General features: G+C 45.7%; 1 protein-coding gene across 3 annotated transcripts in view; it reads right to left on the bottom strand.

Annotated features, from left to right (window-relative positions):
• Window positions 1-27,624, bottom strand: part of DOCK2 (dedicator of cytokinesis 2) — a 436,348-nt gene that overhangs the window by 19,295 nt on the left and 389,429 nt on the right. For all 3 annotated transcript variants that reach the window (XM_045395044.3, XM_045395045.3, XM_045395046.3), the window contains 8 exons: window positions 23,078-23,168; window positions 21,875-21,994; window positions 18,152-18,241; window positions 16,455-16,559; window positions 13,639-13,780; window positions 8,664-8,745; window positions 7,280-7,364; window positions 6,383-6,469 (listed from right to left, as the gene is read on the bottom strand). In XM_045395044.3, coding sequence (XP_045250979.1) covers window positions 6,383-6,469; window positions 7,280-7,364; window positions 8,664-8,745; window positions 13,639-13,780; window positions 16,455-16,559; window positions 18,152-18,241; window positions 21,875-21,994; window positions 23,078-23,168 — 802 coding nt within the window. The remainder of the gene's footprint in view (window positions 1-6,382; window positions 6,470-7,279; window positions 7,365-8,663; window positions 8,746-13,638; window positions 13,781-16,454; window positions 16,560-18,151; window positions 18,242-21,874; window positions 21,995-23,077; window positions 23,169-27,624) is intronic.

Here is a 27,624-nt window from a genome sequence, read left to right as displayed (position 1 = left end):
AGAAGAAGGATCTGACCAATCCATCCAATCTGAAATGTTAGGGTTCCTCTCAAATCTCTGTTTGCCCAGACTGCTGTCTCTGTTTTTGGTAGACCCCTATTGCTTAGAATGTGTCACTTCCTGTCAGTACCCTGAGACAGATAAGGCAGGGGCTAGACTCTCTAGATGTAGCTGAAAAGGTTGGAGTATTAAATGTGTGTTCCAGTTCCTTCCATCTTCATTGTGAAGCTGAGCATGGGTGATTAGCTCTCACTCTCTCTGCACTAAGCTGGGGAGAGAATCTGTGGCAAGTGCCTATACTCAGGTTCAGGCTGCACCCTCTGATTCTGGGGATATAGTTGTTGAAATTGGACCCATTGTATATACACCTCTTTTTGTGTGGTCTAGGGCCACTCAGGAAGACAAAATCCCATTGACTCCCAGAGCTACATCATTAAGAGGATAGTCCCTTGGGTGGGAGCTCTAGTGTGGCACTTGGTATATGGCCAAACTTGTTGCAGGAAGAATGGATTGACCTGGATTTATCACTGGGTTGAGACAGAGGAAAGGCTTGTAAAGTGCCAACCTCTGGCTCTGGCTATTGGAGAGCTATTGTTTGTTTGCCCTATTAGCTTCCTGATGCAAGATTGTTAGATGCCAGGCCATCAAGCAGCCACTGGAAGTGTGTGCCCCTTCCAGAAAGAAAATGGGAGCTGTTCATTTCTGCCCATTCTCTGCACTGCTCCAAGGGGATGTAACCCCTGGAAGTGTCTGTGCACCCATTTAAAACCATCTCTTTGTTCTGTGATCTAGGGAGACTTGCATACACCTGCTCCCTTCTGTTCCCAGAGCTAAGAGGTTTAGATGGAATCCTTTTAGAGATAGCTCTAAAAGTTGGGACACTCAATGCATAGCATAAACCTCATCTAGGGAGGAATAGGGGGTTGCAATTTTTTAAGCCCTTTCTTTGCACCACTCTCAGGGAATGAAGCCCTGGAAGTGCTTTCATGCCTGTATAAAACTGCTGCATTTTTTTCTCCTGTGGTCTTTGGAAACAGGCATATGCCAGTCCCCTCTGCTCCCAGAGCTAGGGTGTTTAGGATACAGCCCTCGGGTGGAAGTTGTAAAAGTTGGGAAACTCGATGTGTGGACAAACTCCTTCCAGGAGGGATTCATAAACCTGTAGTTATTGCTGGGGTGAGCCAGGAGGGAAGGCTTGAGAAGTGACAGCCTGCTTCTCAGGCTGCCAGTGGGTTAATATGTGTTTGACCCTTAACTCCTCAGTGGAAGTTATGTAGAAGCCAGGCTGCCACGTAGCCACTGGAAGAGTGTGTCATACATGCCTTCTGGGGAGAAGCAGGGGGTTCCATTTATAAAAGACCCTTTACTATACTCTTCTCAGGGGATGGAATGCCTGAAAGTACATGTGCACCCATATAAAACCACTGATTTTTTTCCTGTGGTCTAAAGAGACTTGCATGTGTCTAACTCTGCACAGTCTCAGAGTTGGTAAGTTAAGAGCCAACCAATGAAGAAACTCCAAATTAGAATGGTATATGTGAGGTCCAAGCCCTCCTCTCCACAGGGAGAGAAGATGAGTACTGGGAATTTCTTTCTCCATTTTATGGCACCGTGTCAGAGCAGGGTGCATACCTGAGTGTGCCTCAGCTTTTCGTATCGATTCAATGTGGATGTTTACTCAGTGCCTGGTAGGTAGAAGTCCCTCACTTCATCTCTGAGTTTCTCTCAGAGGGAATTGATCCATGAGTAGATGTTTATCTGGTGCATTTGGGGGTGGAGGGAGAGCCAGGAGCTTCCTAGTCTGCTATGTTGCTAATTGTCTTCTTGGTCATCTTTTTAAACCGTTTTTGTGAAATTATAGCCTCCTCACTCCGTTACCCTGTGTCTGGATGTTTTTGAAGATGACTGATCTCTGCAGTGAGATCAGAGATCAGATCTCTGCCTTGGGAAATGACTGACTGACTCTCTCTCTTTCTCTCTCTCTCAAATACACACACACATAGATACACATACACATGCATGCCCACACACCCTACACCTGCACATGCACACACATATAATGTTAATTGAAGGAGAACGCTGTCCAACTGGGCTGCAGCCATAGTCCTCCAAAGTGAAACCTATGGTCTAGTATCTGTCAAGTACACAGACTAACTCTGTGTACTTGGGGGCTCTGAGGAGCCAAGGTGTAGACTGAGTTGTAAGGAAAATCTATCACCACTGCTTGGATTGAGCCCAGCGCCACACCTGCATTTGAACAATAGCCTGCCATATCTGAAAGACTCAGGCTTTAAGATGAGTCATTAAAAATGGAAAGAGCTATTGATTGGCTTTCCTCCTTGCTTTTGAAACTATTTTTAGATTCCCAAAGTGTTATCCCCAGTATAGCCATTAGGAACAGAGAATGAGAATGAAAATAATTTTGGTTTCTCGCCTATGGGCATTTGTGTAAACCAAATATGTAACTTTCAGATCATTATAGGAGTTATACAGTTGGTGGGAGGCCTAGATTTCAGAAGCTAAACCCACGGTTTAGCTAATAACAGGAATAAAAGTAATGATCGTGATAATGAAGATGACTTCACTGATCGATTGCCTCCTGTGTGCCAGCCCATGCTGGCCACATTACACCCATGCTCATTTCATTGCCCCAAGAATAAGTTAAGTCACTTATCCCTGAGCCCCGGGGCAGAGCTGGAAAGAGAACTCAGGTATTTCTGATTCCAAAGGCGGGCTTCCTCCACTACATGTGAATCAAGTTTTGATACTACACTTGCCATCAACGGGCTGTTGGGACTTAGTCTAGCCCTCAAATCTCTGGTCTTTTCCCTAAGCTGAGCCTCAGTTTCTCTATCAATATAGTAACCCTTGCCAGGCTTGCTGTGAAGGGAAAATGAATTATTAGGGGAGGGTGCTTTGGGAAAAAATGTAAAAGTGTGTGTGGATGGGTGAGGGAACATAAGATGAAAGAGAAAGTGATCTTGATCCCTGGCAATTAAGTGGCATTTCATTTATTTGTTTTAGACGGAATCTTGTTCTGTTGCCTGGGCTGGAGTGCAATGGCATGATATCGGCTCACCGCAACCTCCGCCTCCTGGGTTCAAGCGATTCTTCTGCCTCAGCCTCCTGAGGAGTTGGGATTACAGGCACATGCCACCATGCCCAGCTAATTTTTGTATTTTTAGTAGAGACAGGGTTTCACCATGTTGGTTAGGCTGGTCTTGAACTCCTGACCTTGTGATCTGCCCACCTGGGCCTCCCAAAGTGCTGGGCTTGCAGGCATAAGCCACCACGCCCTGCCCAGCATTTCGTATTTTTCAAAGCCATTTTACCAATATCGCCTTCTTAAGTCTAGCCAGGAATCCTATGAGCTGCACAAGACAGGTGCTCTCATGACCTCTGAGTTCTGCCACAATTGCTTTGGCAGTTCACGTGCCATTGCTGGGCCTCATTTTCTCATATACAAAATAACGCAGGTAGACAAGAACCAGGAAGAATCAGGACAAAAAACTTGGAGAACTACAAGCCAAACCAGGTGGCGGAGGTCTGTCACTTAGCTAGCACATTGATTCTAACCTTTAAAAATGTAATTCAACAGAGATGGAGGAGGGGGCTGTTGCTACTGCACTTTGCCACAGCCCTTACTAGGCTATGAAGGTATTCGAGTTTATAGCTTTTGGACTAAAGGACACCTAAGGTCCCTTTAAGCTCTAAAGTTCCATCATTTTGCAATTCCTATTTATAGATGGTTAAAACTAAGAGCCAGAGATATACAGTCCTTATCTAACATGTATAACTCATTAGTGACCAAGTTGAATTTGGATCTCTGACCCCTAGATCAGGGCTCCTTGTAAAAACTCCACTTCTCAGGGCCAAGAACAAGAAAAACATAAAACCCCAATAAGCAGAACTTATACTTGAAGCTCATCAGAAAATGCCTCTCTATATAGACATTACTGTAATGATGACAATTTATGGAGGAAATAACTGAGAACAAGATAAAATTCATATAACACCAAAACAATCTTTGGAAATGAAGTCACTTACAAGACCATTAAACTTTTGTATCTGAGACACCCTGAAATTCCTGCTAACTAATCTGAGAGAAGCCATTAAAGATAAATTCACTCTGGCCAACTTTTTGAAGGTTTCCCCAATGCCTTCTATGAAAAGGCATCAGGATAAAAGAAACAAGCCAAAATCTTGACTATTTCTTTCCTAACTTCAAAATGCTGAGTTTATAAAATAAGGTAACCAGTTTAGACATTATGGGTGTCTGCATATTGATTGACTGATTAATTTATGTAAGTATTCTTTAGTTAGCATCAGCTGTGGGCCAGGGACTATGTTTAGCACTTGGAGGTATGGCAGAAAATAAAATAGACAAAATACCTGTCTTCTTGGAATTTATATTCTAGTGTAGCTTATAGTCTAATGTTATATTAATATTCTCTTAATACTAAAAATAAACAAGAAAATTACGTAGTCTATTAGGAGATAAGTGCTTTGGGCTGACACATAGCAGCTGAGGGAATGGGAAGTACAGGGATGGGCTCTCTCAATTTGTTACAGTTTGGCAGGAATGACTGCAGAAGAGACGCCTTGCTGAGCACCACCAGGTGACAGGGCTCAGTCAGGGCTAATGGGCAGAGGCTACAGATTGGTAGAAAGTTCCTGATTCCTTACCTCCTACATAGGACTAATAATAGTATGCACCTCACGGGGGCCTATGAGAATTAAATGAGATATTGCTATAAACCTTTGACACAGCACCTGGGGCACTTGTTAAAACTTATCATGTGCCATGAAGCAAGGGCACAGACCCTTCCTTCCTTTTGGGGGTACTACTTGCTGGGGTGGGCTGGGGTGGGCTTCTTTTTCTTTTTCTTAAGGATAAAAAGATAAAAGAGTCCAAGCCAGGTACCTGACAGGGGAGGTTAAAGTCATACCTTATCTCTTTTACTAACCTTGAACAATGCACTAATTAACTCTGCCTCTCAGTTCCCACATCTGTAAAATGGGAAGAATAATAATATCTACCTCACAGGGTTGCTGAGGGGTTGAAATGAGATCATGCATATGAACAGTTTAGCCCATACTCACAACAATGTTTTTGCTCTCACCATCATTGTTATACTTTTCCAAGGTCTAAGTCATGCCTATAAAAAGGAGGCAAAAGGGCTACTGAGCTGCTGGGTTCACTGAAAAGAGAGGGTCATTAAGGGTAGAAGTGACTATCTCAATGCTATCGTGTGATACAGTAGCCTGAAAACGCAAGTCAGACCACGTCCCTCCTCTGCTCGTGGCTCTGTGTCACTCAGTGGGAAAGTCAAAGTCCTTATGGTGGTCTACAAGGTCCTACGTGATCTGGTATCAGACGACTGCTACTCACCCTCACTTGTTCTGGTCTGGACACAAGCATACTCTGGCCCCAGGACCTTTGCACTTGCTGTCCCCTCTGCTGGAATGTCTCTCTCTTCAATGTCAGCATGGACCCCTTCCTCATTTCCTCCAGACCTCTCCTCAACAGCCAATATAGAGGGAAGCATTCTCTGATTATCCTACTTAAAATAGCAGTCCCTCATCCATCACCCTTCTGCTTTAATTGTTTCCATCACAGTTATCATCATCTGTCATATATTTACTTTGCCTTTTTAGTCCTCTTTCCCACTAGAATGGAAGCTCCATTGCAGAATCTCTAGGTCTTAAAACAGTGCCTAACATGTTAGGTGCACATTAAGTATTTTCTGAATGAATAAATAAATAAATAAATAAATAAGACATCCTAAATATGTCCATTTATAAAGTTTCCTCACAACCACAATGACGATTCCTCTGTATCTTGGGGACTGCAAGATCTTTAGCTGTCTGAGGACATGGAGACCCTAAGCTGTGCTGAGAAGCAAAATAGGTGTTTATCTGCACAAGGGAGTTCAAACATTTGGATTCTAGCCAAATGATTTCTCTCTTCTGAGCCTCGGTTTGTCCAACTATAAAATGGGTTCATATTGGGCTACTGCACAGGTGCCCCCAAGGGGGTACTGAGATGACAGGAGTATGAGGGGGATGGAGATGACTGTCCATCCTCTGCGACACAGAACAGATGATTGTCCACCCGCCCGACAGAAGCTCCCCATTCACCAGCTTTATTACTGGAGGCCATGGAAAGTTTCATTTGCAGGGAACAAAAAGGTTATCTGACACTTAAAAAAAAATCTGAAAGGCATTATTCTGAATGCTGCCTGCATGGGAATTCTGGGACTCACACAGCAGCTTCAAAGAAAAACATGTCTCCTTTGTAAAGTCAAAGGGGCCTTTGGAGACTGGTTGTGCCCTGTGCATCGGAGGAGGGGTGGTCCTGCCACGAATGTCCCAGACTCACCTGCGACATGTGCACCACCTCAAACCAGCGCAGGATCCCCGGCAGCTTGTATGCGGTCACGAAGGAGGTTCTCTCAATCCACATGGACTGTCCATGGGCAGGGGGTGGCAAAGGCGGGAAAGCAACACACACATTTATGAAACCTGGGTATCAGAGAAGCTTGGCAGAAACCCAGCCAGGTCCCCAGGCCTCCCAGCTACCCAAAAGTAGAATAAATATTGCAAGACCCAGAAACACGCTCTCACCTTACCCTTAAGAATTCTTTCCCAACATAAACTGTAAGCTCTCCCTGGACTTAGGCCAAGTAAATTTTAACCTCGGTTTATTAGCAGTCTGAATTTTTAGGCAATATTGAATGTATCCATTTGTTTTCTCGGGGGAGGGTTCCCAGTGTTCATTAGATTCTCAAAGAGGCAGTGGCTCCAAAAATATTAAGAATTACAGTCCAAGCCAAAGAGCTGAGACTTGGAGACACCTCCTTATTCCAGTCTTGTTTGAATCCTAGCTGGACACACACAGAGGAGACTAGCACTCAGGGGACAGCGATGACTAAATTGCTGTGACCTCTTACTGGTGTTTGCTGGAAGGTTTGATTTTATCAACACCCCTTCTTAGCCTGAGGGTTTCTACCTGCTGGCAATGCCTGAACGCCCTGTGGTTGAAAAGGTGCCTCTGACATGAGGCCCGGGTTCTGTATTAAAGGGAAAAAGGCTCAAGAAATAAGGGCACAGGCCCTAATGGAAGAGACTGGGGAATGGACGTCATGGTATCCATGGAGGTTAGCTTTATTTTCTCTGGCTTTGGATCAAGTTCCTTCCCATTCTGAGGTTGGCTGATGCATGCTCTGGTTCCTCCAGGCGGCCCCAGGGAATGATCAAGAGTAGGGAAGATACTCACGGCAAACTCATTCTCCGGGTCTACGGTTCCCCTGCGCACGGGCCGGGAGTAGTGGAACCTTTGTACGTAGTTGGATTTGTAGAAGCTGAAAGACAGGAAGAGGCTGAGGCTCCTGGTAGCTATGGCCGGCTGCTGACACCGGATCTGACCCTGCACTGTCCAGGGAGGCTCATTACAGTAAACTTCAGGCCTAGTAGAGTCCCTTGTGGTGGCATTTAAAATCAAGGTCTGTGCTCTGGGCTCCATAAGAGTGACTTTTGCACAGGCTTTCCTGACAAGGCAATTTAGAAGGTAGACTGGTCTTATGCCCCTTTGAGAACATAGTACCCCTAGAGTATCCAGGCAATTGGAATTCTAACACTGATGGTCTAGGTCATGATTTCCTGTGATCCGCAACAAAGGAGCTGAGGTCTGAGCCTAATTTCCCAGGGGTGTCCTCAAAGGATTTCTTTAGGTGTCCCAGCCAAACCCCCAAATCAGTCTTCTTGAATCCTTGGTGAGATTCTAACATCAGGGCCAGCAGAACACCGTGCTAGCTGCATAGTTATTGTCCCCTGCTCATGGGTGCCTGTCTGAGAAGGTGAGAAGGTGAGGGGAGGCTGAGACCCAAGCTGAGCTCCACCTGCTCTGCTGTGGCACTTCATGAGGCTGCTGGGAGGGGCTGTCTGTCCCTAAAGGGTCCTTCATCTTGCAAAGCAGATCCTGTTTCTGACTGTCCCACCCAGAGGGGAGGACCTACTTTAAGACACTCAAGTGCTCCATTAGAACTTGGGCATGGGATGGGGGGAATGAGCTGGGCAGCTGGGAGGCATACAGCCTTGGGTCCCTCAGAGGCCCCACCTTGTGGCCTCATCAGTGACTTTGCAATCTGATCCAGAACAGGTGGACATCAGCCTTCATGGAACTTCCTCTAGTGTACCTTTATCAGAGCCGGAACACACCATTGTCAATGTACAACCTTCACACATGCTGAGAAGATGTCCCTCTGGGAGCATGTGCTCAGCATGGCCAAGGTCCCCTGTCTCCACCCTGCCTATCACTTGCTCAGTCACACTCTGTTTGTGGACTCCCTGGGGCCACTCTGAGATCAACCTGAGCAACAAATAGGCTGAGTGCATCCAGTTGAGCAAATGCTCAATGCTTGCTGAGGATTTGCTGAGCCATAACCCTGGCCCTCCCATCCTTCCTGGCTTCAGCCTTGTCAGGGGCAGAGCCCAGCTAATTGGAGGGTGATTCTTTGCCCAAGAGGAAAACGGGGGAACAAACTGGCTAAGATGGAGAAGGAACTAGAAAGACACTGGGGTCTGTTCTGCCACCAGCCCAGTTTGGTGGTCCCAATGGGTTCTCTTCCCCATCCTTCTTCCCTGTGGACAATGAGTCTTACTTTATAATCTGGTCAGGCACTGGCTTATTCTTGAACCTGGGGTGTTCATCCAAGACAGGCTGGACAGTGAAGCACTGGATGTCTGAAGTCCATGTAGTTAAGGACTTACATCTGTTGGCTGCAGGGACAGTTTTAAGTATAGCTGGTCCTTGCTGAGACTTTCCAGGCCAGCCTTTATGGAGCCACATTTTTACTGAATGATGAACCTCAGGTTGCTGCTGCCCACTAGGCACTAATGACTAGTTAGTTACTGAGGTCCTTATCAGTGCTGTCACCTTGCAACCTTATGCCAGGGCTCAGCCCCTATAAACAGAGTTGGCTAGTAGTGTTTAATCATCATCATTGTTATATTATCATTAATAATAATACCATTGAATGAATTTATAGCTCTCAAATCAATTGCAGAGTACATCTCCTCATGATTTCATTTGATCTTCTCAATTCCACTGAGTGCATTATTAACCTAAATTGTCCCCTTCAAGGCCAGAGAAGCCAGGCCACTTGTTGAAGGTCACACAACTTGTAAGAACAGATCCAAGTTTGTATTCAGGTCCTTTAACTCTAAGCTCAGAATTCTTTCACTCTGGACTCGCTACTCAAAGGTGACCCTCTGACCAGTAGTATCAGCATCACCTGTAAGTTTGTTAGAAGTGGAGACTCTGGACTATCTGAGAACCAACTGAGTCCGGATCTGTGAAAGATCCTTGGGTGATACATATGCATGCTAAAGTTTGAGAAGCACTGCTATAGAATATGCAAATAAATGTCATTTTGCACTCCAACTCTGAGAATTTGAAAGCAACTCCCTGCAGCAGGATGGGAAGGAGCTGTGTTCAGACTCAGTGGAAAACAGTCCCATGGTGGATGAGTGATGTCTGCAACAGGCCTAGATACTGGAGAGGCACTATGTGGGTCAGACCCTTGTCATGCCTCTTCTAGATCTGTCTTTAGTCCTTTTAAGCTGACAATATGGCAAACTGGATGAACAAAGTCAGCGGTCACTGGTCCCATTCCTGACCCTCTTCCCTTTCCCTACCTCCCATTTCTTCTTTACCCACATCTTTTATCTAGGTATTCAAGGTCTTTTCCCTCTATTCTACCCAATGACCACCATGACTCCAAAAAAATCTTCACCTGGGCCTGACATGTCTGCCAACTAAGGAATCAAGAACTCTTCCGGCTAGCATTCAAAGCTAGGCCAACATGGCCTTCACCCGTTTTTTCATCATTATCTGGATATCCAATGGATCCTACTACTCCCTTTCCTTGGAACCTTTTCCCTCATCAGTATCCCTCTCTTGTGAACCCTTTGGACAGATGTCAAACACCACAGTCCATGAAAACAAAATTCACCCCCCAGTTGGGAATTGTTTTCTTTCCTTTAGCTTTCCACAGCCTTCGTCTGTGCTTCTCTTAGGATATACCCTCCAGCTCCCTGTTGGCTTCCTCCTCCCCCTAGCCCACCTCACACCATCCATTCCTGCCCAGATCGTGAGCTTCTTCATGGCAGAGACTATGGTTCTTTCACACATAAGAAATGACCAAAACCTAGTTCCAGATTAAATTGAATTGCCTCTCTCTGATGAACTTACTCTATGCTAATATGTTAGGGTTTTCATTGATTTACTTCTGATGCCTGTTTCTGCCTTAAATAGATTTCTCTTCATGAGAGAGGAAAATGTTTAACACGAATGAATAAATCTCAGTGAAAGTATTTCTACGATTTTCAGGAAAACCCTTTTCTTTCTCAAGCCATGTGGCCAACAGCCTGCTCTGGGAAGAAAATCACTCTGGATTAAGTCTAGGGCAGGGGTTGGCAAACTATGGTCCTGTGGTCAAATCTGGTTCACTGCTTGTTTTTGTAAGGCCCAGAGGCTAAGAATAGTTTTCAATGGAGGGAAAAAGAGTATTTTGTAACATGTGAAAATGACAGAAAGTTTAAATTTTAGTGTCCATAGAGTTTTATTGGAACACAGCAATACCTGTGCATTTTTGGGTTTTCAGTGGCTGCTCTCCCACTACAACAGCAGAGCTGAGTAGTTGTGACAGAGACTGCGTGGTCACAAAGACTAAAATACTGCCCATCTGACCCCTTCCAGAAAGTTTGCAGACCCCTGTTTTAGAGAAGGTTCTAGGTCATGTTTACTGATCTTGGCCACTGGTCTTGGCCCAAGAGGAGAATCCAAACCTGTCCTGGGGAAGTCTGCGACGCGAGTCCCCTGAAGCTGTGCCAGGAGGATGGCTGGTGAGGTTGTTATGCCACATGCTGAATGTATGCGTGGAACTGGGGCCCCAGAGGGCTGGGCAACTGCAGACCCCCTACAAAGAGACTTTGGCTTTCAATGATTGTTCCCTACTTGGATACCTAAGTGAGAAATGAGATCTGTCACCTTCTCAGACTGCTTATCAGCTTTTTCGCAAGTGAAGGCAAGAGAAGAGAGCATTAAGAACTCAATATTTTGTCAAAAAGCAGGCCTGGGTTCCAATCCCAGCTCCATCACTTCCTAGTTGTGACCTTGTGCAAGCTGCTTAAATTCTGTGAGCCTCAGTTTTCCTATGAGCAAAATGCAGAAAGCAATAATACCTAACTTGTAGAAGTATTGGAGGGTAAAACAACAATGCATGTAAAATGCCTAGTACATGGTAAACAGTTAATAAAGAGAATGCTGTTCATCAATCTTTTAAAAAACAATGGTGTACCAGAACATAGGTTTTCAGACAGACAGATCGTGAGGTTTAAGTACTGGTTCCATCACTAACTAGCTTTGTAACCTTAGGCAAACCACTTTACGTCTCTGCCCCACATATTTCTTCTCCATGAAATAGGGAAAATCAACACTCCCCTTAGAGGGTTTTATAGGATATAAAGCCCTCAGTTCCATGAAAAGGACAGTTAGCAAATAATAGCCCTTCCCCTTTTCTTTTGTACCTGCCTCCTGGCACTGAACCGGGGGAAAGCTATGTCCCAGGAACACGTACTCTCTCCCTAGCCTCATGTTAAAAGGCCACAGAGCTGTTCAATCCCAGGAGGTCCACTTAGAAAGGCCTTAGAACTAATCCCATGTCTCGCCTATAACCAGACTCATATTTGTAACTAGCCCAGCCCACCACCAGTTGCGTTTCCTCCTGCAAATAACCATGATAGAGCAGGTACGCAGGGCAGGCAAGCATAATGAAAAGGTTACAGATGAATATTTACCACTGGAGAGAAGAATATTTGGATTAAAGTACAGCAGACTGAGCAGACCAGCCATGCAACCTGTTAACCCCATTTTAAACGCTGTAACTTAATTTGTGCTAAAGGGTGCAATGCTGGGAGCTAGGCTGAGTTAATGCTCTCCCTGGCTCAGCAGTTGGCCGTATTCTTGCATTTATATGCTCCCTACCATGCGAATCCTGTCTGTTGCCCAACAGCAGCTGCTGGCCTGCTAAACACCATGCTTGGCCGCACTGGCACTCACTTATACTGCACCCTAGCATCACCCCATGTGACTTCTGTGTACTGTGTACTCCAAGCGAGCTGGCTGCTTCTCTGCCTCCTTCCTCCCTTTCTCTATTTATTTATCTCTTTTCTTCTCTCCTCTTTCTGTGTTGTTTCCTTTTCATTTCTATTAATCAACAAATATTTACTGGGAGTCCCTTTGTACCAGGCACCAGGGAGAGGGGGACTTAACTGCAGGGAGCAAGCTAGGGCAAGCATCTTCCCTCATGGAGCTTACATTCTAGCTCGCCTCCATGCATGTTTAAAAAGTGCCAGAGATAAAGGCAAATTGAGACAGATTTTCCAAGGAAAATGGAGCTTGAGATACCAGGGTCATGAAGAGTTCAGAAAAGGCCACATTTGACAATAGAAAGGCCATGGCAGACCTCTTCCAGAAGGTGACGCCAAGCTAGGGTCTGATGGGTAAGAGACAGCTAGTCATGTAAGGAGCTGAGGAAGGGCACCCCAAGCAGAGGGAACAGAGAATATGAATGCTCAGAGGCGGCAACAAGCTGGGCACATCACAGGAACAGAAACAAGACCACTGTGGTCAGAGGGATGTGATAAAGGGAAAGAAGGATGGGGAGTGATGACGCTGAACAGGCAGGCAGGGGTCAGATCATGGATGGCCTTGCAGGCCTTGCTTAGCAGTTTTGATTTTATTATGATGGCAATGTGGCATCATTTCAGTTCGTGGAGACAGCTATGCTCCTTACTGCCTAAGGCCTCTGCACAGAAGCATCCCTCCTTCTGTCTGGGATATTCTCCCCACCTCCTGCTAAGCTTTGGTTGTTTGTCATCTCAAACGTCCCCTTCCTCAAGGATGCCTTCTCTCCTTTCCCAACCATAGTACTCTGCATGGCTTCCTTGAGGCACAGATTATATTTTTGTAAATAAATATGGAATAGAGGAGTTAGTCACTTAATGCCTCTTTTAGTTGCTACACTGTAAGCTCCCTGAACGTAGGACCATTTTGTGAATGAAAATCTCCAGTCCCTTGCACCTTGCTTAGCATAGAGTAAGGGCTTGAGAGTATTCAATATAAGAATGAGTGAGTGAGTGAATTAATCAATGCATACAACATTTACGATGTATTGAGATGGGTTCTTTGGATCTCATCTCGAATATTTACTGGGAGTCACTCTGTAACAGGCACCACGGGAGATGGGAACTTACTGCAGAGAGCAAGCCAGAGCGACCACGGAGTTGACATTCTAGCTCACATTCATGCACTTTTTAAAAAGCACCAAAGATAACAGGAAATGGAGACAAAATTTCCAAACCAAACAGAGCTCGAGATACCAGGATCATGAAGAGACCAGAAAAGGATCCAAAGAACATGGATCCAAAGAACATGTTGCATGTTCCTGCGACACGGCACCATTGCAATGATTCTGGCAGCAGCTGTGAGCTCTAAGGTGGGTCTTTGTGGGCTGCAGCCCCGGCAGGGCTGCTCAGGTCTGGCCCATTGGCTAGGGCATTCTCCAAGGATACACTGGCCTGGAGCATTCTTCACATCATCTCCCGGGGCAGAGGTGGTGTTCATCTTCTCTGCATTGGGGAACTGGGTCATCAGCTGCATCTGGAAATCTTCTCTTCGCTCATACTCCTTCCCGCGGTAGATGAACACTTTGTTCTGCAGAGAAAGGATGCTCATTAGAGATTTGGGGACTCAGGTATGAAGAAAGGGGCCAAGCAAAGCTGGGGAGCTTGTAAAATGACCACAGTCTATGGGGACCTCCAGTGCATCGCTCTCCTCTTGGTTTCCCTACAGGGGGAAAGGAAGAGCTCAACTCACTGACCTAGCAGAGGCCATCACTACTCTAAAGAGTCTAGAGGAAGGGAAGATCATGGATGCTGAGAACTTTCTTCTTACCATCCTATGTACAGTTTCCAGAATAATTACTCACTCAGGTTTCACTGTGTCACACCCACTCTCCTATATACATGGCCACAACATTTCCCCGTTGCCTGTAATGGACCATGTGGGCTGGACCTGTGGGCTGGAAGGACTCAGCTTTCATATCCTCATCACCTGGCTTCTGGCTCTAAGCCTGTGAAAACACACTCTTTATCCTTCCTCACCATGTTCGTCTCTTATAGACCAGTGGTTCTCAACTAAAGGTGATGTCCCCCAAGGGACGTCGGCAGTATCTGGAAACATTTTTTGGTTGTCACAACTGAGAGTGGGGGATGCTACTAGAACCTTCGGGGTAGAGGCTAGGGATGCTGCTAACATCCTACGATGCACAGCACAGCCCCACAATGAAGAATTTTCAGGCCCAAAATATCAATAGTGCTGAGGTTGAGAAACTCTGCTCTAGACATCTGTGCCATCCATACTGCCTAAAATGGCCCCTAAGTTCTTCTATCCAAACACACATCTGTCATTTATCTCTACATATCAGTGTTTCCAAACCTAGCTGATTGTCCAAGGAGCCTAGAAGACTTTTAAAAATTCAGATTCCCAGTTGGGCGCGGTGGCTCACTCCTGTAATTCCAGCACTTTGGGAGGCCAAGACAGGCGGATCATGAGGTCAAGAGATAGAGACCATCCTGGCCAACATGGTGAAACCCTGTCCCTACTAAAAATTAACTGGGTGTGGTGCTGCCTTCCTGAAGTCCCAGCTACCTGGGAGCCTGAGGCAGGATAATAGCTTGAACCCGGGAGGCAGAGGTTGCAGTGAGCTGAGATCAGGCCACTGCACTACAGCCTGGGCGACACAGAAAGACTCCGTTTCAAAAAAAAAAAGAAAAGAAAAGAAAAAAATTCAGATGCCCAGGGCCCACTCCAGACCTGCTGAAATGGAATCTGTGGGAGTGGGGCCCAGGAGTCTGTACTTTTAACAAGTTCCCCATGGGATTCTGATGTACACTCAGGTGTGGGAAGCTGCCTCTACTTCCTCCATGAAGCCCGCACCCCTCTCTGCAACTCATGGCAGTCACTCCTGCAGGCCCACCCTCGCCTCCACATCGATTGTCGATCAGTAACTGTGAGTGATTTATCTCCTTGACTAGACTAAATCAAGTGAGGTTGGAGACCAGATTTGCCATTTCTGTTGTATTTCCCTTACCCCAGAATTGAACCATAGACTCCCAGACTGAAGGCAGCCTACTGGTGATCTAATCCAATTCAACACATGATGGGTAAATAAGCCACTACAGCAGTGGTTCAGAAACTGTGCTCCAGGGACACCTGAGGGTCCCAAGACCCTCTCAGGAACCACAAGATCACACTGTTTTCACAATAACATGAAAGCTGTTATTTATCCTTTTCATTCTCATTCTCCCATGAGGGTACAAAGGAGCTTTCCAAGGCTGCGAGATGTGTGATCGCAACAGATTGCAGAAGCAGACATGAGAATCTAGATGTCTTAAGTCAGACATTAAAGAGATTTGCAGAAATGTGAAGCAATCTCGTGATTTTCACTGATTTTTTTTTATTGGAAAATACAGTTTTTTTCCCTAAAATTGCAGTTTATGTTAACATGTAATGGGTTTATTATTGCTGTTTTTATTTTTTTTAATTTTATTTATTTTTTGAAACAGGGTCTCTCTTTGTTACCCAGGCTGGATGGAGTGCAGTGGCTCCATCATGACTCACTGTAGCCTCAGCCTTCTGGGTTCAAGTAATCCTCCTGTCTCAGGCCCCAAATAGCTGGGATTATAGGTGCGTATCACCACACCCAGCTAAATTTTGTGTTTTTTGTAGAGACAGGGTTTCACCATGTTAGCTAGGCTGGTCTTGAACTCCTGAGCTCAAGTAATCTGCCCACTTCAGCCTCCCAAAGTGCTGGGATTACAGGCATCAGCCACCATGCCTGGACCATTTTTGTATTTTCAAATAAACGAACACTTTAAAAAACATTTTCTTAATTTCTCACGTGGTAAATGTAGATAGAGATTATCTTTATACACACAAGTTCTTTGGGGTCCTCAATCATTTTTAAAAGAGAAAGAAGGTTTTGAAACCAAAAGGTCTGAGAATGACTGCTCTACAGTAACTCCTGGCAGCAAACCTCTGCCAGCAAACGTCCTCCAGCCACTCTTTGAACACCTCATTCCAGTGACGGGAAACTCACTACCTCACGAGGCAGCCGTAGTTGCTGTGTAGTTAAAGAAACACAGTAGATGAGAGATGTTGGTGATTAGGATGGGAGCATTGACTGGGGAGTCTCCTGGGGATGGGGGCAGCACTCAGGGAAGAGCACCGCTTCTGAGCACAAGCAAATCCTCAAAGCATAGAGGGACCGCTGAGATGCCGAGGCCCCAGGGCTCTCGCCTGGTGTCCAAGTCACCCTCAGACTCACCCGCAGGAAGGAGGGGAATCCCTGTCCGTAGTACCCAACAGCAAAGTAGTCTGGTTTGGGCCTGAGGATTTTCATGATGCTTTCATAGAATTTTGCCTGCTGGATCTAAAGGAAGAAAACAAGGTTTGTTGCAACACAGATGTGTATCAAAGGCACATTCAACTCCAAGAGGCCTTAGTGAAGACATTATTATACCAGAACCAATGAGCCATGCGCACATATTTGTATATCTGTGCTATGTCTATAATCACAATAGTAATAGCTACATTTACAGTATACCAGGGACTGTGTTAATCACTCTACCTGCACTAGCGTGGTTACTTGAATCATCCTTGTAGTAATCCCATGAGTATCTCCATTTTGCAGATAAAGAAATGGTATCTCATAAAGCAGCCAGTAAGCATGGAGCTGAACCCAGTAAACTGCATCCAGGGTTCCCATCATTGCATCTCTGCTCCCACCTCCATGCACACTTGGGTATGGATTTGTGAGGCTATGGAATGAATAAATGTCCCCAGATACAGATGTTTTCCTGTGCATGTATACCTAAGACATTTCATCTTTTCTAAGAGGTGTGTGTTTTCCATATTTTAACATCTCTGGAAACAGTCTGAATCTTACTTTACACCTAATGGCATCTTATAACTGCAGTTGGCTCTGAAGGAATCATGACATGGCACAATAAAAAGAATGATGTATGATCGATGGCATCTTCCATTTGATACAATCTGGAAGATACATGTGGATCTAGACAGATGCCTGTGTGATGTGGACTCTGTGCAGGCAAGTACACATACATTAGTGTGTGTCTGAATGTATCCTCTGTGTGTGTGTGTGTGTGTGTGTGTGTGTGTGTGTGTCTTGGGCATAGGCATTGGCGAACATCTATGTGGAGGTACACGTGGGGTAGGTATCAGGTGTCTCTTGGTGTGTGTATTTGCATATCATCTTACAAACAGTGAAAACAGTTAACAGCTCAGTTGTTTTTAACAAGATCACCATACCTTCCCCCAACCAAAAGCTATCAATCCTTTTCTAACATTCTGACTCTGTAAGTCGCTGGCCTGGCCTCTCTAAATGGGCTAAGAGGGTCCCTGGGGTCCTGCTGCTCAGGCAGCCAGAAAATATGTGGGGAGTGTGGGTGGGAGGGAAGCAGCCAAAAAGTTCTGCATTTCCCTGCAGAGTCCAACTCCCCGCCAAACCCAGGCTTCTGCAGTACAAGCAGGATCAGCTGGGCTGGCTTCCCCTGCTCTCCACTTCCCCCACCAAATCGTGAGCATCGATGCTAATGGGAGTAACCAGATGGGGAGCATTTTAATGTGATTTATCTGTTAATCAGAAAGCACAAATTTGTGTTTTTATTTAATTGGTTTAGTGATTTGTGGAACTTTTACTGAAAATGTAGCACAGCGTTTATTGGGGCTGTGGCGGCGGCGGCAGTTGCAGCCCCACGCAGGTACTCAATGCTCCCTCTGAGATGCTGTCACCGAAGCATTTCCCCACGACATCTCTCTTTGGAAATACTCCGAACGGGAAGGGAGATGCTCAGTACAGCCTCGCTCAGGTCCTCCTTCCATTCATTTTCTATTTCCCCAACCCCGCCTGGCCCTCATCCCCATCTCCCCAGGATCTTGGGTGAGCTGAGGCCCTGAGCACCCAGGCTGCAGGGCATTCAGCCTTCCCAGGGGATGCCTTACCAGGTTCTGGCTGAGCAGCTCATAGTCAAAGATCTCCATCTCGTACTGTTCCGCCAGCTCCTTGCACAGACTGATGGCCTCTTCCCACATCTACAGGAAGGTCACAGGGACAAAGGTGAGGCAGCACCTCCAGGTTTGCAGAGCCCTTGCTGAGGAAGGGACCCCGGCTTAGCTGTGCTTCCTGGGACTGAGTGGAAACCTCGCTCTGATCCAGACCCACCCCCCATTCAGAGGGATCGGGGGGCTTCCTAGAGAGGACGACCTTCCTCTGGCCTCTCACCTGAGTTTCTTGATAAATAATTGAGCAGGCACAGATGAGGCTAAACCCTTTAATTACGCGCTCTCTGATTCTTCACAACCACTCTGAGAGGTAACTGACACCATCTTCATTGTCCAGGTTAGAAACAGAGGTTCAGAGAGGCCTGGCAACCTGTCCTGGGTCAAACGTCTCACTAAAAGCAGAGTCGGGATGCAAGCCTCCGTGTGTGTCTCCAGGGCCTTGCTCTTCAGTCCTTGCCTCCCACATGCTCGTGTTTAGTGAATGAAACCTCTGATTCCCTCACCTCCTCAGAGAAGTATTGGCCCCCTTTTCCAAAGATAAATGGTTTACAGAGAAGTGAACAAGGTGGCCCAAGGTCAGAGTTTCCAGGGACAAAGTTGGGGCCAGGCCCCAGTTCTCCTGATATGCAGTCCTGGGATTCTTCTACTCTGCCAATCCTGACACTTTTTATTGGGATTATTTGACGTGTGGAAGTAAGGAGTCAGGTAGCATAGAGGTGGGAGGGGTGGTGCTAGAGTATTAAAAAAAATTAAGACTTTTTATCCCTAAACACAGTGGATACTTCTCTTCTCTGTCTTAGACGAGAGTCAATAGATCACGTCACTCTCTTAGACCGAAGGAGGTCAGGATGGTCTGCAGAGTCAGGGGAGATGCAGGGCGGACCGGAGGCTGGCAATCTCAAGGGATACCCATTACATTTCACCTTCAGTTTAAAATGGAAAATGCACCTAAATGGAGAAGCTGGGGGAGGTAGGAGGAGGAGAGAGGGGAGGTTGCCAATATGCAGTGTGAGCTGTGTAGCAAAAGTGCTCTCTCTGCATCCAAGCATAAAAATAAATAAAACCAAGTGCCGAGTGGAGACGCCACGGCTGTAAACCCACGGACAGCTTAGCAAGCAGCATAAAAATGCTTTATGTGCTAGGAGGAGGAACCAAGTGTACGGGCCAGGCTGAGGTTTTCTCTTCACCCTGAACCAGAAGGTGGGGGTAATCCCCCTGGGCTGAGGCCAGGGGACTGTTGGGCTCAAGTATAGGTCTTTGTCTACTTGTCACTGTAATATGAACAGGGAGAAGAAAGGCTCTCCCCATGGGTTAAGAAATCACTAAGAGACCAGGGAAGCGTCGGGGCAGGAAGTCAGGTGCCTGGGATTTCCTCCCAGTTCTGCCTGTGTGGCCACTGGGACCTCCAGCAGTCACTGATTTCTCTGAGTCTTACACATTCATTTTTAAGCACATGCTGGGTTCTGGGCATGGTGTGGTGTGCAGTAACGAAACAGATATAAAGATGGACAAGACAGACTCTGCTCTCATGGAACATAACTGGACAAAGTATATACATCAATAGATGAAATCGTTTGGTTTTGAGCAATTTAGAGGAGTCCGTCGGGTGATGGAGAGATGAACTTATGGAGTAGAAAGCCAGCATGTGTGCCTGGAGCAATGAGCCTCCCTGAGGAGGTATGGGGAAGGAAAGCTGACGGGGTGCTGAGGAGTTTGGGCTTCCTTCTAGAAGCTTTCATAGCAGCGACTTTCAGGGTAAGCCGTACCCATCTGCTCCCTCCTCTCTGCTCCCAAAGTACTTTGGCACCACCCTGTTCCCTTGCCTTTTTCCCTGTCATTGCATAATGCCAAAGAGCAATGCAAAAGAGATTATTATTGGCATGTCTGTTTTGCCCACTAGACAGTAAGTTCTTTGAGGCTGGGGATCATGCCTTTTTCCTCTCTGCTCAGCACAGAGTGCGCTGAATTGAATATCTTGCTGAGGACAAAGCTCAACATGTACTTTTAGGCTCTCACACTGCAACCTACTTAATCAGCTGATAAACAAATAGTAAGCTCTGACTTGACACCCAGCAGGGCAGGAGGTTCAAGGGATGGCAGCATCTCTGCCCTCAAGAGGCTTATAATTGTAAATTATGAAAACAGTGCTCTCCAACTGCTTGAGTCTTGGGAATTTATAAGCCCTTCCACAGACATTACCTCATTTTATCTTTCCAGAAAAGGTAGAGGGATCCGACTAAGACAGATGCAATAAACTACAGCGACAGGACAGGCCCAAATTAAGTGCTAAATTACGTCCTGATAAACTGTAAGAGGTCTTGCAATGCAGAGGAGAGGGAGGGCTGCAGGTAAGCCAGAGGACTCAAGAAAGGCTTGAGAGAGGAAGTGGTGGAGTAGGGTAATGATGACGATTACTGACATTTCACCAGCTATTACTATGCACTAGGTCCTACGCCAGGTGCTCTACCTGCATTTTCTCACTCTATTTCACAGCACAACTAGAAAGAAGGTACCATTAGCATTTCACTGTTATGGGTGGGGATTGGAGTCTCTTAGGTCAAGGGAAGGGTAGGTGGTAAAGAAACAAGGATTGCAGCTGGGTCATCTGGCCCCAGAGCTTGAGCATGTGGCCACCGATCTATGTTCTCTATAGGGTGCATGGAAGTTTTGGGGCTGGTACTTCCTGAAGGTCCACCAGAGGCTGGAGCTGGGCAGCAGCTGGTCTGGCCAATCTCCTGACCAAATACAACCAAGCATCCTTGCTGTTTAAAGATCAAGGATGACAGTGCATGTCATTCATCCATTCAGTTCATTCATTTATGAATGCCCAGTGATTAGAACAGAACCTAGGACACAGGCCTACATATTCACTGGAGACTTTCTAGGTTCTGTCCTAGTCACTGGGCATTTAGCAGTGGACAAGACAAGTCTCTGATCTCATGGCATTCTAAATTGGGGAGCCAGAAAATAAACAAGTAAAAGGAAAATGAACAAGATGATGTCTCATAGGAACAAGTGCTTTGAAGAAGCCATAAGGGTAACCTGGTGCAGAGGTGCTGCTGGTTTGTCTAGTGGTGGTCAGGGAAGGCCTCCTTAGCATGTGGCATCTGAGTGAATCCCGGCCTTCCAGTGGGCAGCTATGGTAGAGGAATGCTTCCAGCTGGCAAAAGCAAGTACAAAGCCCCTGAGTTTGAAAAGAGGTTGGCATAGAGCACGTGAGCAAGAGGGACCCCAGCAGGGATGAAATGAGAGAGGCAGCCAGGGCACAGCTCATGTGGAGCCTCATGGGCCATGGGAGGGATTGTGTACTTTGTTTTAAGTAGATTGGGGGAGCCATTAAGAAATTGTGAGCAGGGGAATGGCATAATCCAATCTATGTTTTATGATCATCCTATCTTCTCTATGGAGGATGATATGTTGGGGGTAGTAGAGGAAGCAAGAAAATTGTGTAGGATCCATTGCAGTGCCCAGGTGAGCCATGTCAGTGCCTTACATGGAGGTGGAAGGAATGGAGATGCAGAGGAAGTGGAGAGAAGTGATCAGAGTTAGGATTTGGAGGGATATCTGACAGAGCTGAGGATGGATTGGATATAGGGTTTGGGAGGGAACTACCCTTCCAGTGGCCAGGGTCCCCACAGAGAGAGGGCGGCAGGGATAGATTACCTTTCCTTTGTCAAAGTAGCCTATGATGATCTCGTAGAGCGTCTCCTTGAGCTGCCGGTGTGTCTGGGGGTGTTGCTGGCCCGTCTGCATGACCTGTGATGCACACTGCTCATCCGACCACTGCAAAGAGAAGACACAGGAAGTCACACAGGGCCAGAGGCTGCCGAGAGCAGGTGTCTTCCCAGGATTAAAGGCAGGAACCGCACTCCCCACACCCTGTCCTTTCGGTCTCTCCTCCTTTCTTGAACTCAGCTTACTTCTGGAAACTTGGGGTACCACTGGAGAGGCTGCCCTTTTGAGGCATGAGTACCCAGGATATTTGGAAGTTGCCCTCCAAGCAGCACTAATGTCCCAAGTTCCAAAACAGACAAATGAGGGGATGTGAAATATTAAAACCACAGTGATTAGGAGTCCGATGAAGCCCTGCAAACGCCCTCCCCTCTGCTAGCTTCCCCGGGGCCTGTCCTGGGTGCCAGTGGTCAGTCAGAGAGATGCCGGGCTGCAATTTCCACTTGTGAAGCCTCCTGATTTTTGTTGAGTTGCATTTATCTTACTCTTTGTTGGCTCTCTGTGTGCGCTTTGTAGGGATTTACTTCGAACCCCTAAGAAACATGCTCCCAGCTCTCCCAAAGCCAAAGGAAATCATTCTGATTTTTTTGCCAGCTACAGCTAAGTTCTCAACAGAAGGAATGCAGCTCAGTGGGCATGCCAATGATTTACTGTTAATAGCAGTTTAGATATTATATAAAACTGCAAAACATATCTCGGAGGGGTGTTGTTGTTGCTAAATGTAAAGATCACTCAAAACCACATGTGACCGGGGAAGCAGTGCAAAAAGTACCCTGCCAGCTCAAGAGTTTGGAGACACAGAGCAAAACAAAATGTATTTGGATTATTCAAAAAACTAGCCGGGCGAGGTGGCGGGCACCTGTAGTCCCAGCTACTCGGGAGGCTGAGGCAGGAGAATGGCGTGAACCTGGGAGGCGGAGCTTGCAGTGAGCTGAGATCCGGCCACTGCACTCCAGCCTGGGTGACAGAGCGAGACCCCGTCTCAAAAAAAAAAAAAAAAAAAAAAAAAAAAAAAAAAAAAAAAATTTGGATTCTTCTTCTTTTTTTTTTTTTTTTTCTTTTTTCACTCTTTAACTTGCTGTGAGGCCCTGTCAGGATCCCAGAATAAATGCCCTTCACCCAAAGTGACAGTACCTTGAGAAGCCAAGTGTGGAGAAGGAGCGTGTAGGCAGCCTCTGTGTAATTGTCACAGTCCAGGTGAAGATCGCGGAGTTTGTACAGGTACCTGTTTGAGGGAAAATATGCTGAGCTACCAGGCGCAGTGACAAGGAGACACCTGGCAGGGACAAGCAGGAGCCCAGAGAACAACTGGGTACCTCTCTGGGTGGCAAGAAAGCCCTCCTTCCTGGATAACCAGCCCTTTGTGTGGGTGATAATGACAGCACCTAGTGTGTGTTGGGTACTTAGTGCATGCCAGGTACTGTGCTAAGTATTTTAAATTTCTTAGGTTACTTAATCTTTATGACAACCCTGTGAGATGAGTCTCAGGAATTCCTATTTTCAGATGAGAGAACTATGGCCTGGACAAGTTAGGTGCCATCCCAGATAACATGCAACTTGATAATGAATGTTCTGGCCAATGCAATATGACAAGCAAGAGAAATAAACAAAGGAGAGCGAGACAATTTATCTAGAGTTCTGTGCTAATAAACAGAAGAGTCAGGACATGATCCCTACTCTTAATCATTGTGTCATTGCAGGAGTATGAACAAGCCACAGCAGCTGTAAGGGACAGTTCCCACCCCTCTCTACAGAGTTCTCTGGGTGTAAGTAAGTGCATTTTTTGGTAATGAAAGGAAGTGGATCGGGGCTGGAGAACAGATATTCACAGGGAGACCTTGAGCTGTCAGTAGGAAGAGTTAGCTATTTGACTGCAGTCACATTTTAACTTCCTGTCCCTTTGAAAAGTGAGATCCCAGTTATGAACCATGAGACGGCAATATAACTGAGGGGTACTGAGGATGGGAACAAGGACAAAGGCAGGGTGCTTTGAAAAATTCTTAGATAACTGATTCATAATAGGTATTAAGGAGTGAATTAATTTCTCTGTGCCTTAGTTTGCTCATCTGTAAAATGGCAACACTCATAGAACTTATCTATAAAGTAACTGGGCATATAAAGGGCCAAGGAGACCATGTGTGTCTTACAAAAGGCTCAATACATGACAGCTCGCATCGCTGCTAAGAAATGCAAGTATGCTCTGAAAGTGATTAGCCTGTAGCCGGCACTGAGCAGCGGCAGCTGTTATCTATTATCACTGTGAACTAGATTCCTCTACAAAACATTCTCTCCTGCCACCGTTGGAAACAGAATCCAGAGGCAATGAACCACTGTACTGGTGACTTGAATATCATTAGGAGGATTTATTTAAACCCAACTCTAAGTAATGTGGTGAGGGGAGATGCTGATTTCTTCCTGGGAGAGGAGAGGCAGGGAATGCCTGCCATGGTGCCAGCATTCCACCCTGACGCAGTCTCACACCAGGCAACACAGGGTTTCTCGGGCATCTCCACTCAACGCGTGTCTCAGTGCTCAGATTTATGTTCCTTTTGAGAAAAACGTTTTCTGCACGAAGCTCACTAAAGGAGCAGCGAATGTTCAGGGTTCCTGGCCACATAAAACGGGCCAGTGGGACAAATGTAGGCCGCCTGAAATCAGGGTAGGGACCGCCAAAGATTTTGAGGCAAGGAATGGTCACCTAGTGGTGATTTGATAGCCGCTGTGCTAGGATGCCCTGTCAGTATTTTGTTCATTCACTTATTCTTTCAGCAAAGCTGTACTGGGCATCCAGGCTATTCCAGGCCTTACAGATAAGCAGTGACAAAAGCAGGCACTGTTCTCAGGGTTTGGGATTTAAAGTCTAGGAGAAGAGACAGGCATGAATCAAATCATCAGATACGTAACTGCAAGAACACAGCGATGATATGTGTTGTGAAGGAGTGGTCTATGGTACTAGGAGAGCAGCCTTTATCCAGGTGGGGAGAAGAGAGGCTTCTAGAAAGGTTCTCATGGCAGAACAGTTGATCTGAAGGGGAAGGGGATGAGTTGGGAGAGCTTCCCAGGCAGAAACATTCATTCGTTCATTCATTCATTCATTCATTCATTCATTCAACAAATGGGTGTTTTATTATCATGTATTTTTATCAATTCATCATTCCAACAATGCTATTAAAATGAGAAAACTGAGATCCAGGTTAAAAGAGCCAGAGCCAGAAGCAGATTTCAGGCTCAGTGATTTCTGCTTTCACAGATGCAGCCTTTCCACTCTCCTCCCGCCTAATGTTCTGCTAATCAGAGTTAACCGTGAAATTGCACATGACCTCCATGTAGACAGTTTGGAATTTAGAAACATCTGTGTGTGCATACATAGCTTAATTCTGCCTTATCTCCTCCTGCCCATCCTCCATGCCTCAGACCCCTAGATGGCTGAGTTCAAAAAACTTGGGGAGAGCAGCCCAGGGGAGAGCTTCCTTGCTACTTTCAACTCCTCCTTTGGCACCCTCTCCTCTTCCTTGTTAACTCAAGGGTCTGATGATCTGCTGCAGAACCCAAAAGAAGGCACCCTAATAAAAAGAAGACATCCCCCAACCAGGGATACAAAACTCAAGCACCTCCAGGTGCCAGGTGCTTGAGTGAGGTGGGCGGGGAGTAGCACAGTAGGGAATAGAGATGATGTCATGACGACAATGTTCCAGCCGTGTCCAGAATGGCTGCCACCACCCAGTTCGGCTAACAGTCATCAGAATAGGACGAGGGCCCAGTGTTGTCATGCCTTCTGAGTTTTCCAGGAGAAAAAGGAAATTTTGATTTTTATGTAAAATCTCCAGATTTTTAAATTTTGGCAGCCAATTAAAAATGTTTTTAAATATTCTGCCTGCCAAACAGAACAGATTTTCAGACTATACCCTGTTTGCAGTCTAGACAAATACGGTTTTCCTAGATTACTACGGGCCTTAAATTTCCAAAGCTTGTGGAGGTCTGGGATTTGCCATCTGTGTTTCTAAAATGAGAAGGGGAGAAACAAGGTTGGATGGAGGAAACCATGGGGCAGCCATATTACTTATAGTACTTCATTTAATCATCAAAACAGAAGGCAGGATGGAAACATTCTACAGGTAGGAAAACCTCAGAAAGATGAATTTATCCAAGGTTACAGAAAACGCGAGGCAAGGACTGAGGTCCTTCAGACCCTAAAGCTTTGTGCTGCTACAATAAGGTATGATTAATGATGTTATAAATATCCCAAACTCAGGACAACCTGTAAAATTATTTTTTTCTCCAAATGATAGCTCCTATTTCTGGAGTAATGCTAAACTAGGTACCTAGATATATCTTCCATAATAGCAGAGTGAGTGTAGACTTGAAGTCTCTGCCCTCTGACAGAATGTCACAAAAGCCCTGTAAATACCTTACTCCTCAATCTTCTGGTTGACTCTACCTCAAGGGCTCCAGTCTCATAAGGATGTGCATAAAGGTGTATGTTCAAGAATTTTGTTGTTGTGGCCGGGCGCAGTGGCTCACGCCCGTGATCCCAGCACTTTGAGAGGCCAAGGTGGGCAGATCACCTGAGGCTGGGAGTTCGAGACCAGACTGGCCAACATGGTGAAACCTCATCTCTACTAAAAATACAAAATTAGCCAGGTGTGCTGGTGCATGCCTATAATCCCAGCTACTCAGGAGGCTGAGATAGGAGAATCCCTTGAACCCAGGAGGCAGAGGCTACAGTGAGCTGAATTGGCACCACTGCACTCTAGTCTGGGCAACAAGAGTGAAACTATGTCCCCCCCCCACAAAAAAAAAGTTGTTATCCTTTTTATTGTAGAAGAAAGTTGGAAACAACCTAAATGTTCAACAATATAGGATTGGCTATATAAATGATGGTATATTCTGGAAAATAATTTTATAGTTTCATTAAAAATGATGTTGATATACATCCATCGATATGGAGTTCTTGTCAAGTTAGAAAAAGCAAAGAATAAATTACAAGTAATATAAAGCCATTTTTGCAAAAAATATGTATGCATAGAATTCAATGTATATATAAACATAAAAAGGTCTGGAAATATGTATGGATTATGGGAATTTATTTCATTTTTTGTGTTGCTTGCCTGTATAAGTTTATTTTTGTTTTATAATAAGTACATATTTTTATTATAAATAAAAGTAACAATACTTTTAAAATTGCAGAAAAAAATATGAGATTCTGAGAAAAACTGGCAAAGGAGTTCTCTGCTCCAGGCTAATGTCCCCAAAAAACCCTTCATGATATATTTAAATAATATCGTTTAAATGCCTACAAGGATGCAGACATCATGCATCTTCGTATTTTTTTTTCCCCTTCAAAACTGGGCTAGTCAATGGTCTTACTACATGTCTGGACTCAGGCTTCACAGTAATTTATCCAAGGTCAGCCCTGCAACAGTGCAAATGCACCCCAACAGCTCAAATCACAAAGTATTCGCTCTTCAGGAAAATACGAGCTGTGGGAACAACAGGACAGCGTGGAAGGCCTAGACGATTTCAAGTGGTTTTATGGGAGAATGAAGGAGTTGAATCTGGAGAAACTGACAGGAATCACAACACAGGGGGCCTGAATGTCAAGAAGAGAAGTTTACATTTTATCCTGAAGGCAGCAGGGGCCATCGATGGATACCGAGCAGGAAAGTGACACAGCAGATCTG

The sequence above is a fragment of the Macaca fascicularis genome, chromosome 6 (assembly GCF_037993035.2).
Source record: "Macaca fascicularis isolate 582-1 chromosome 6, T2T-MFA8v1.1".
NCBI classification, from domain to species: domain Eukaryota; kingdom Metazoa; phylum Chordata; class Mammalia; order Primates; family Cercopithecidae; genus Macaca; species Macaca fascicularis.
The sequence above is the reverse complement of the archived record's forward strand: the minus strand, read 5'-3'. Positions and strand labels throughout refer to the sequence as shown.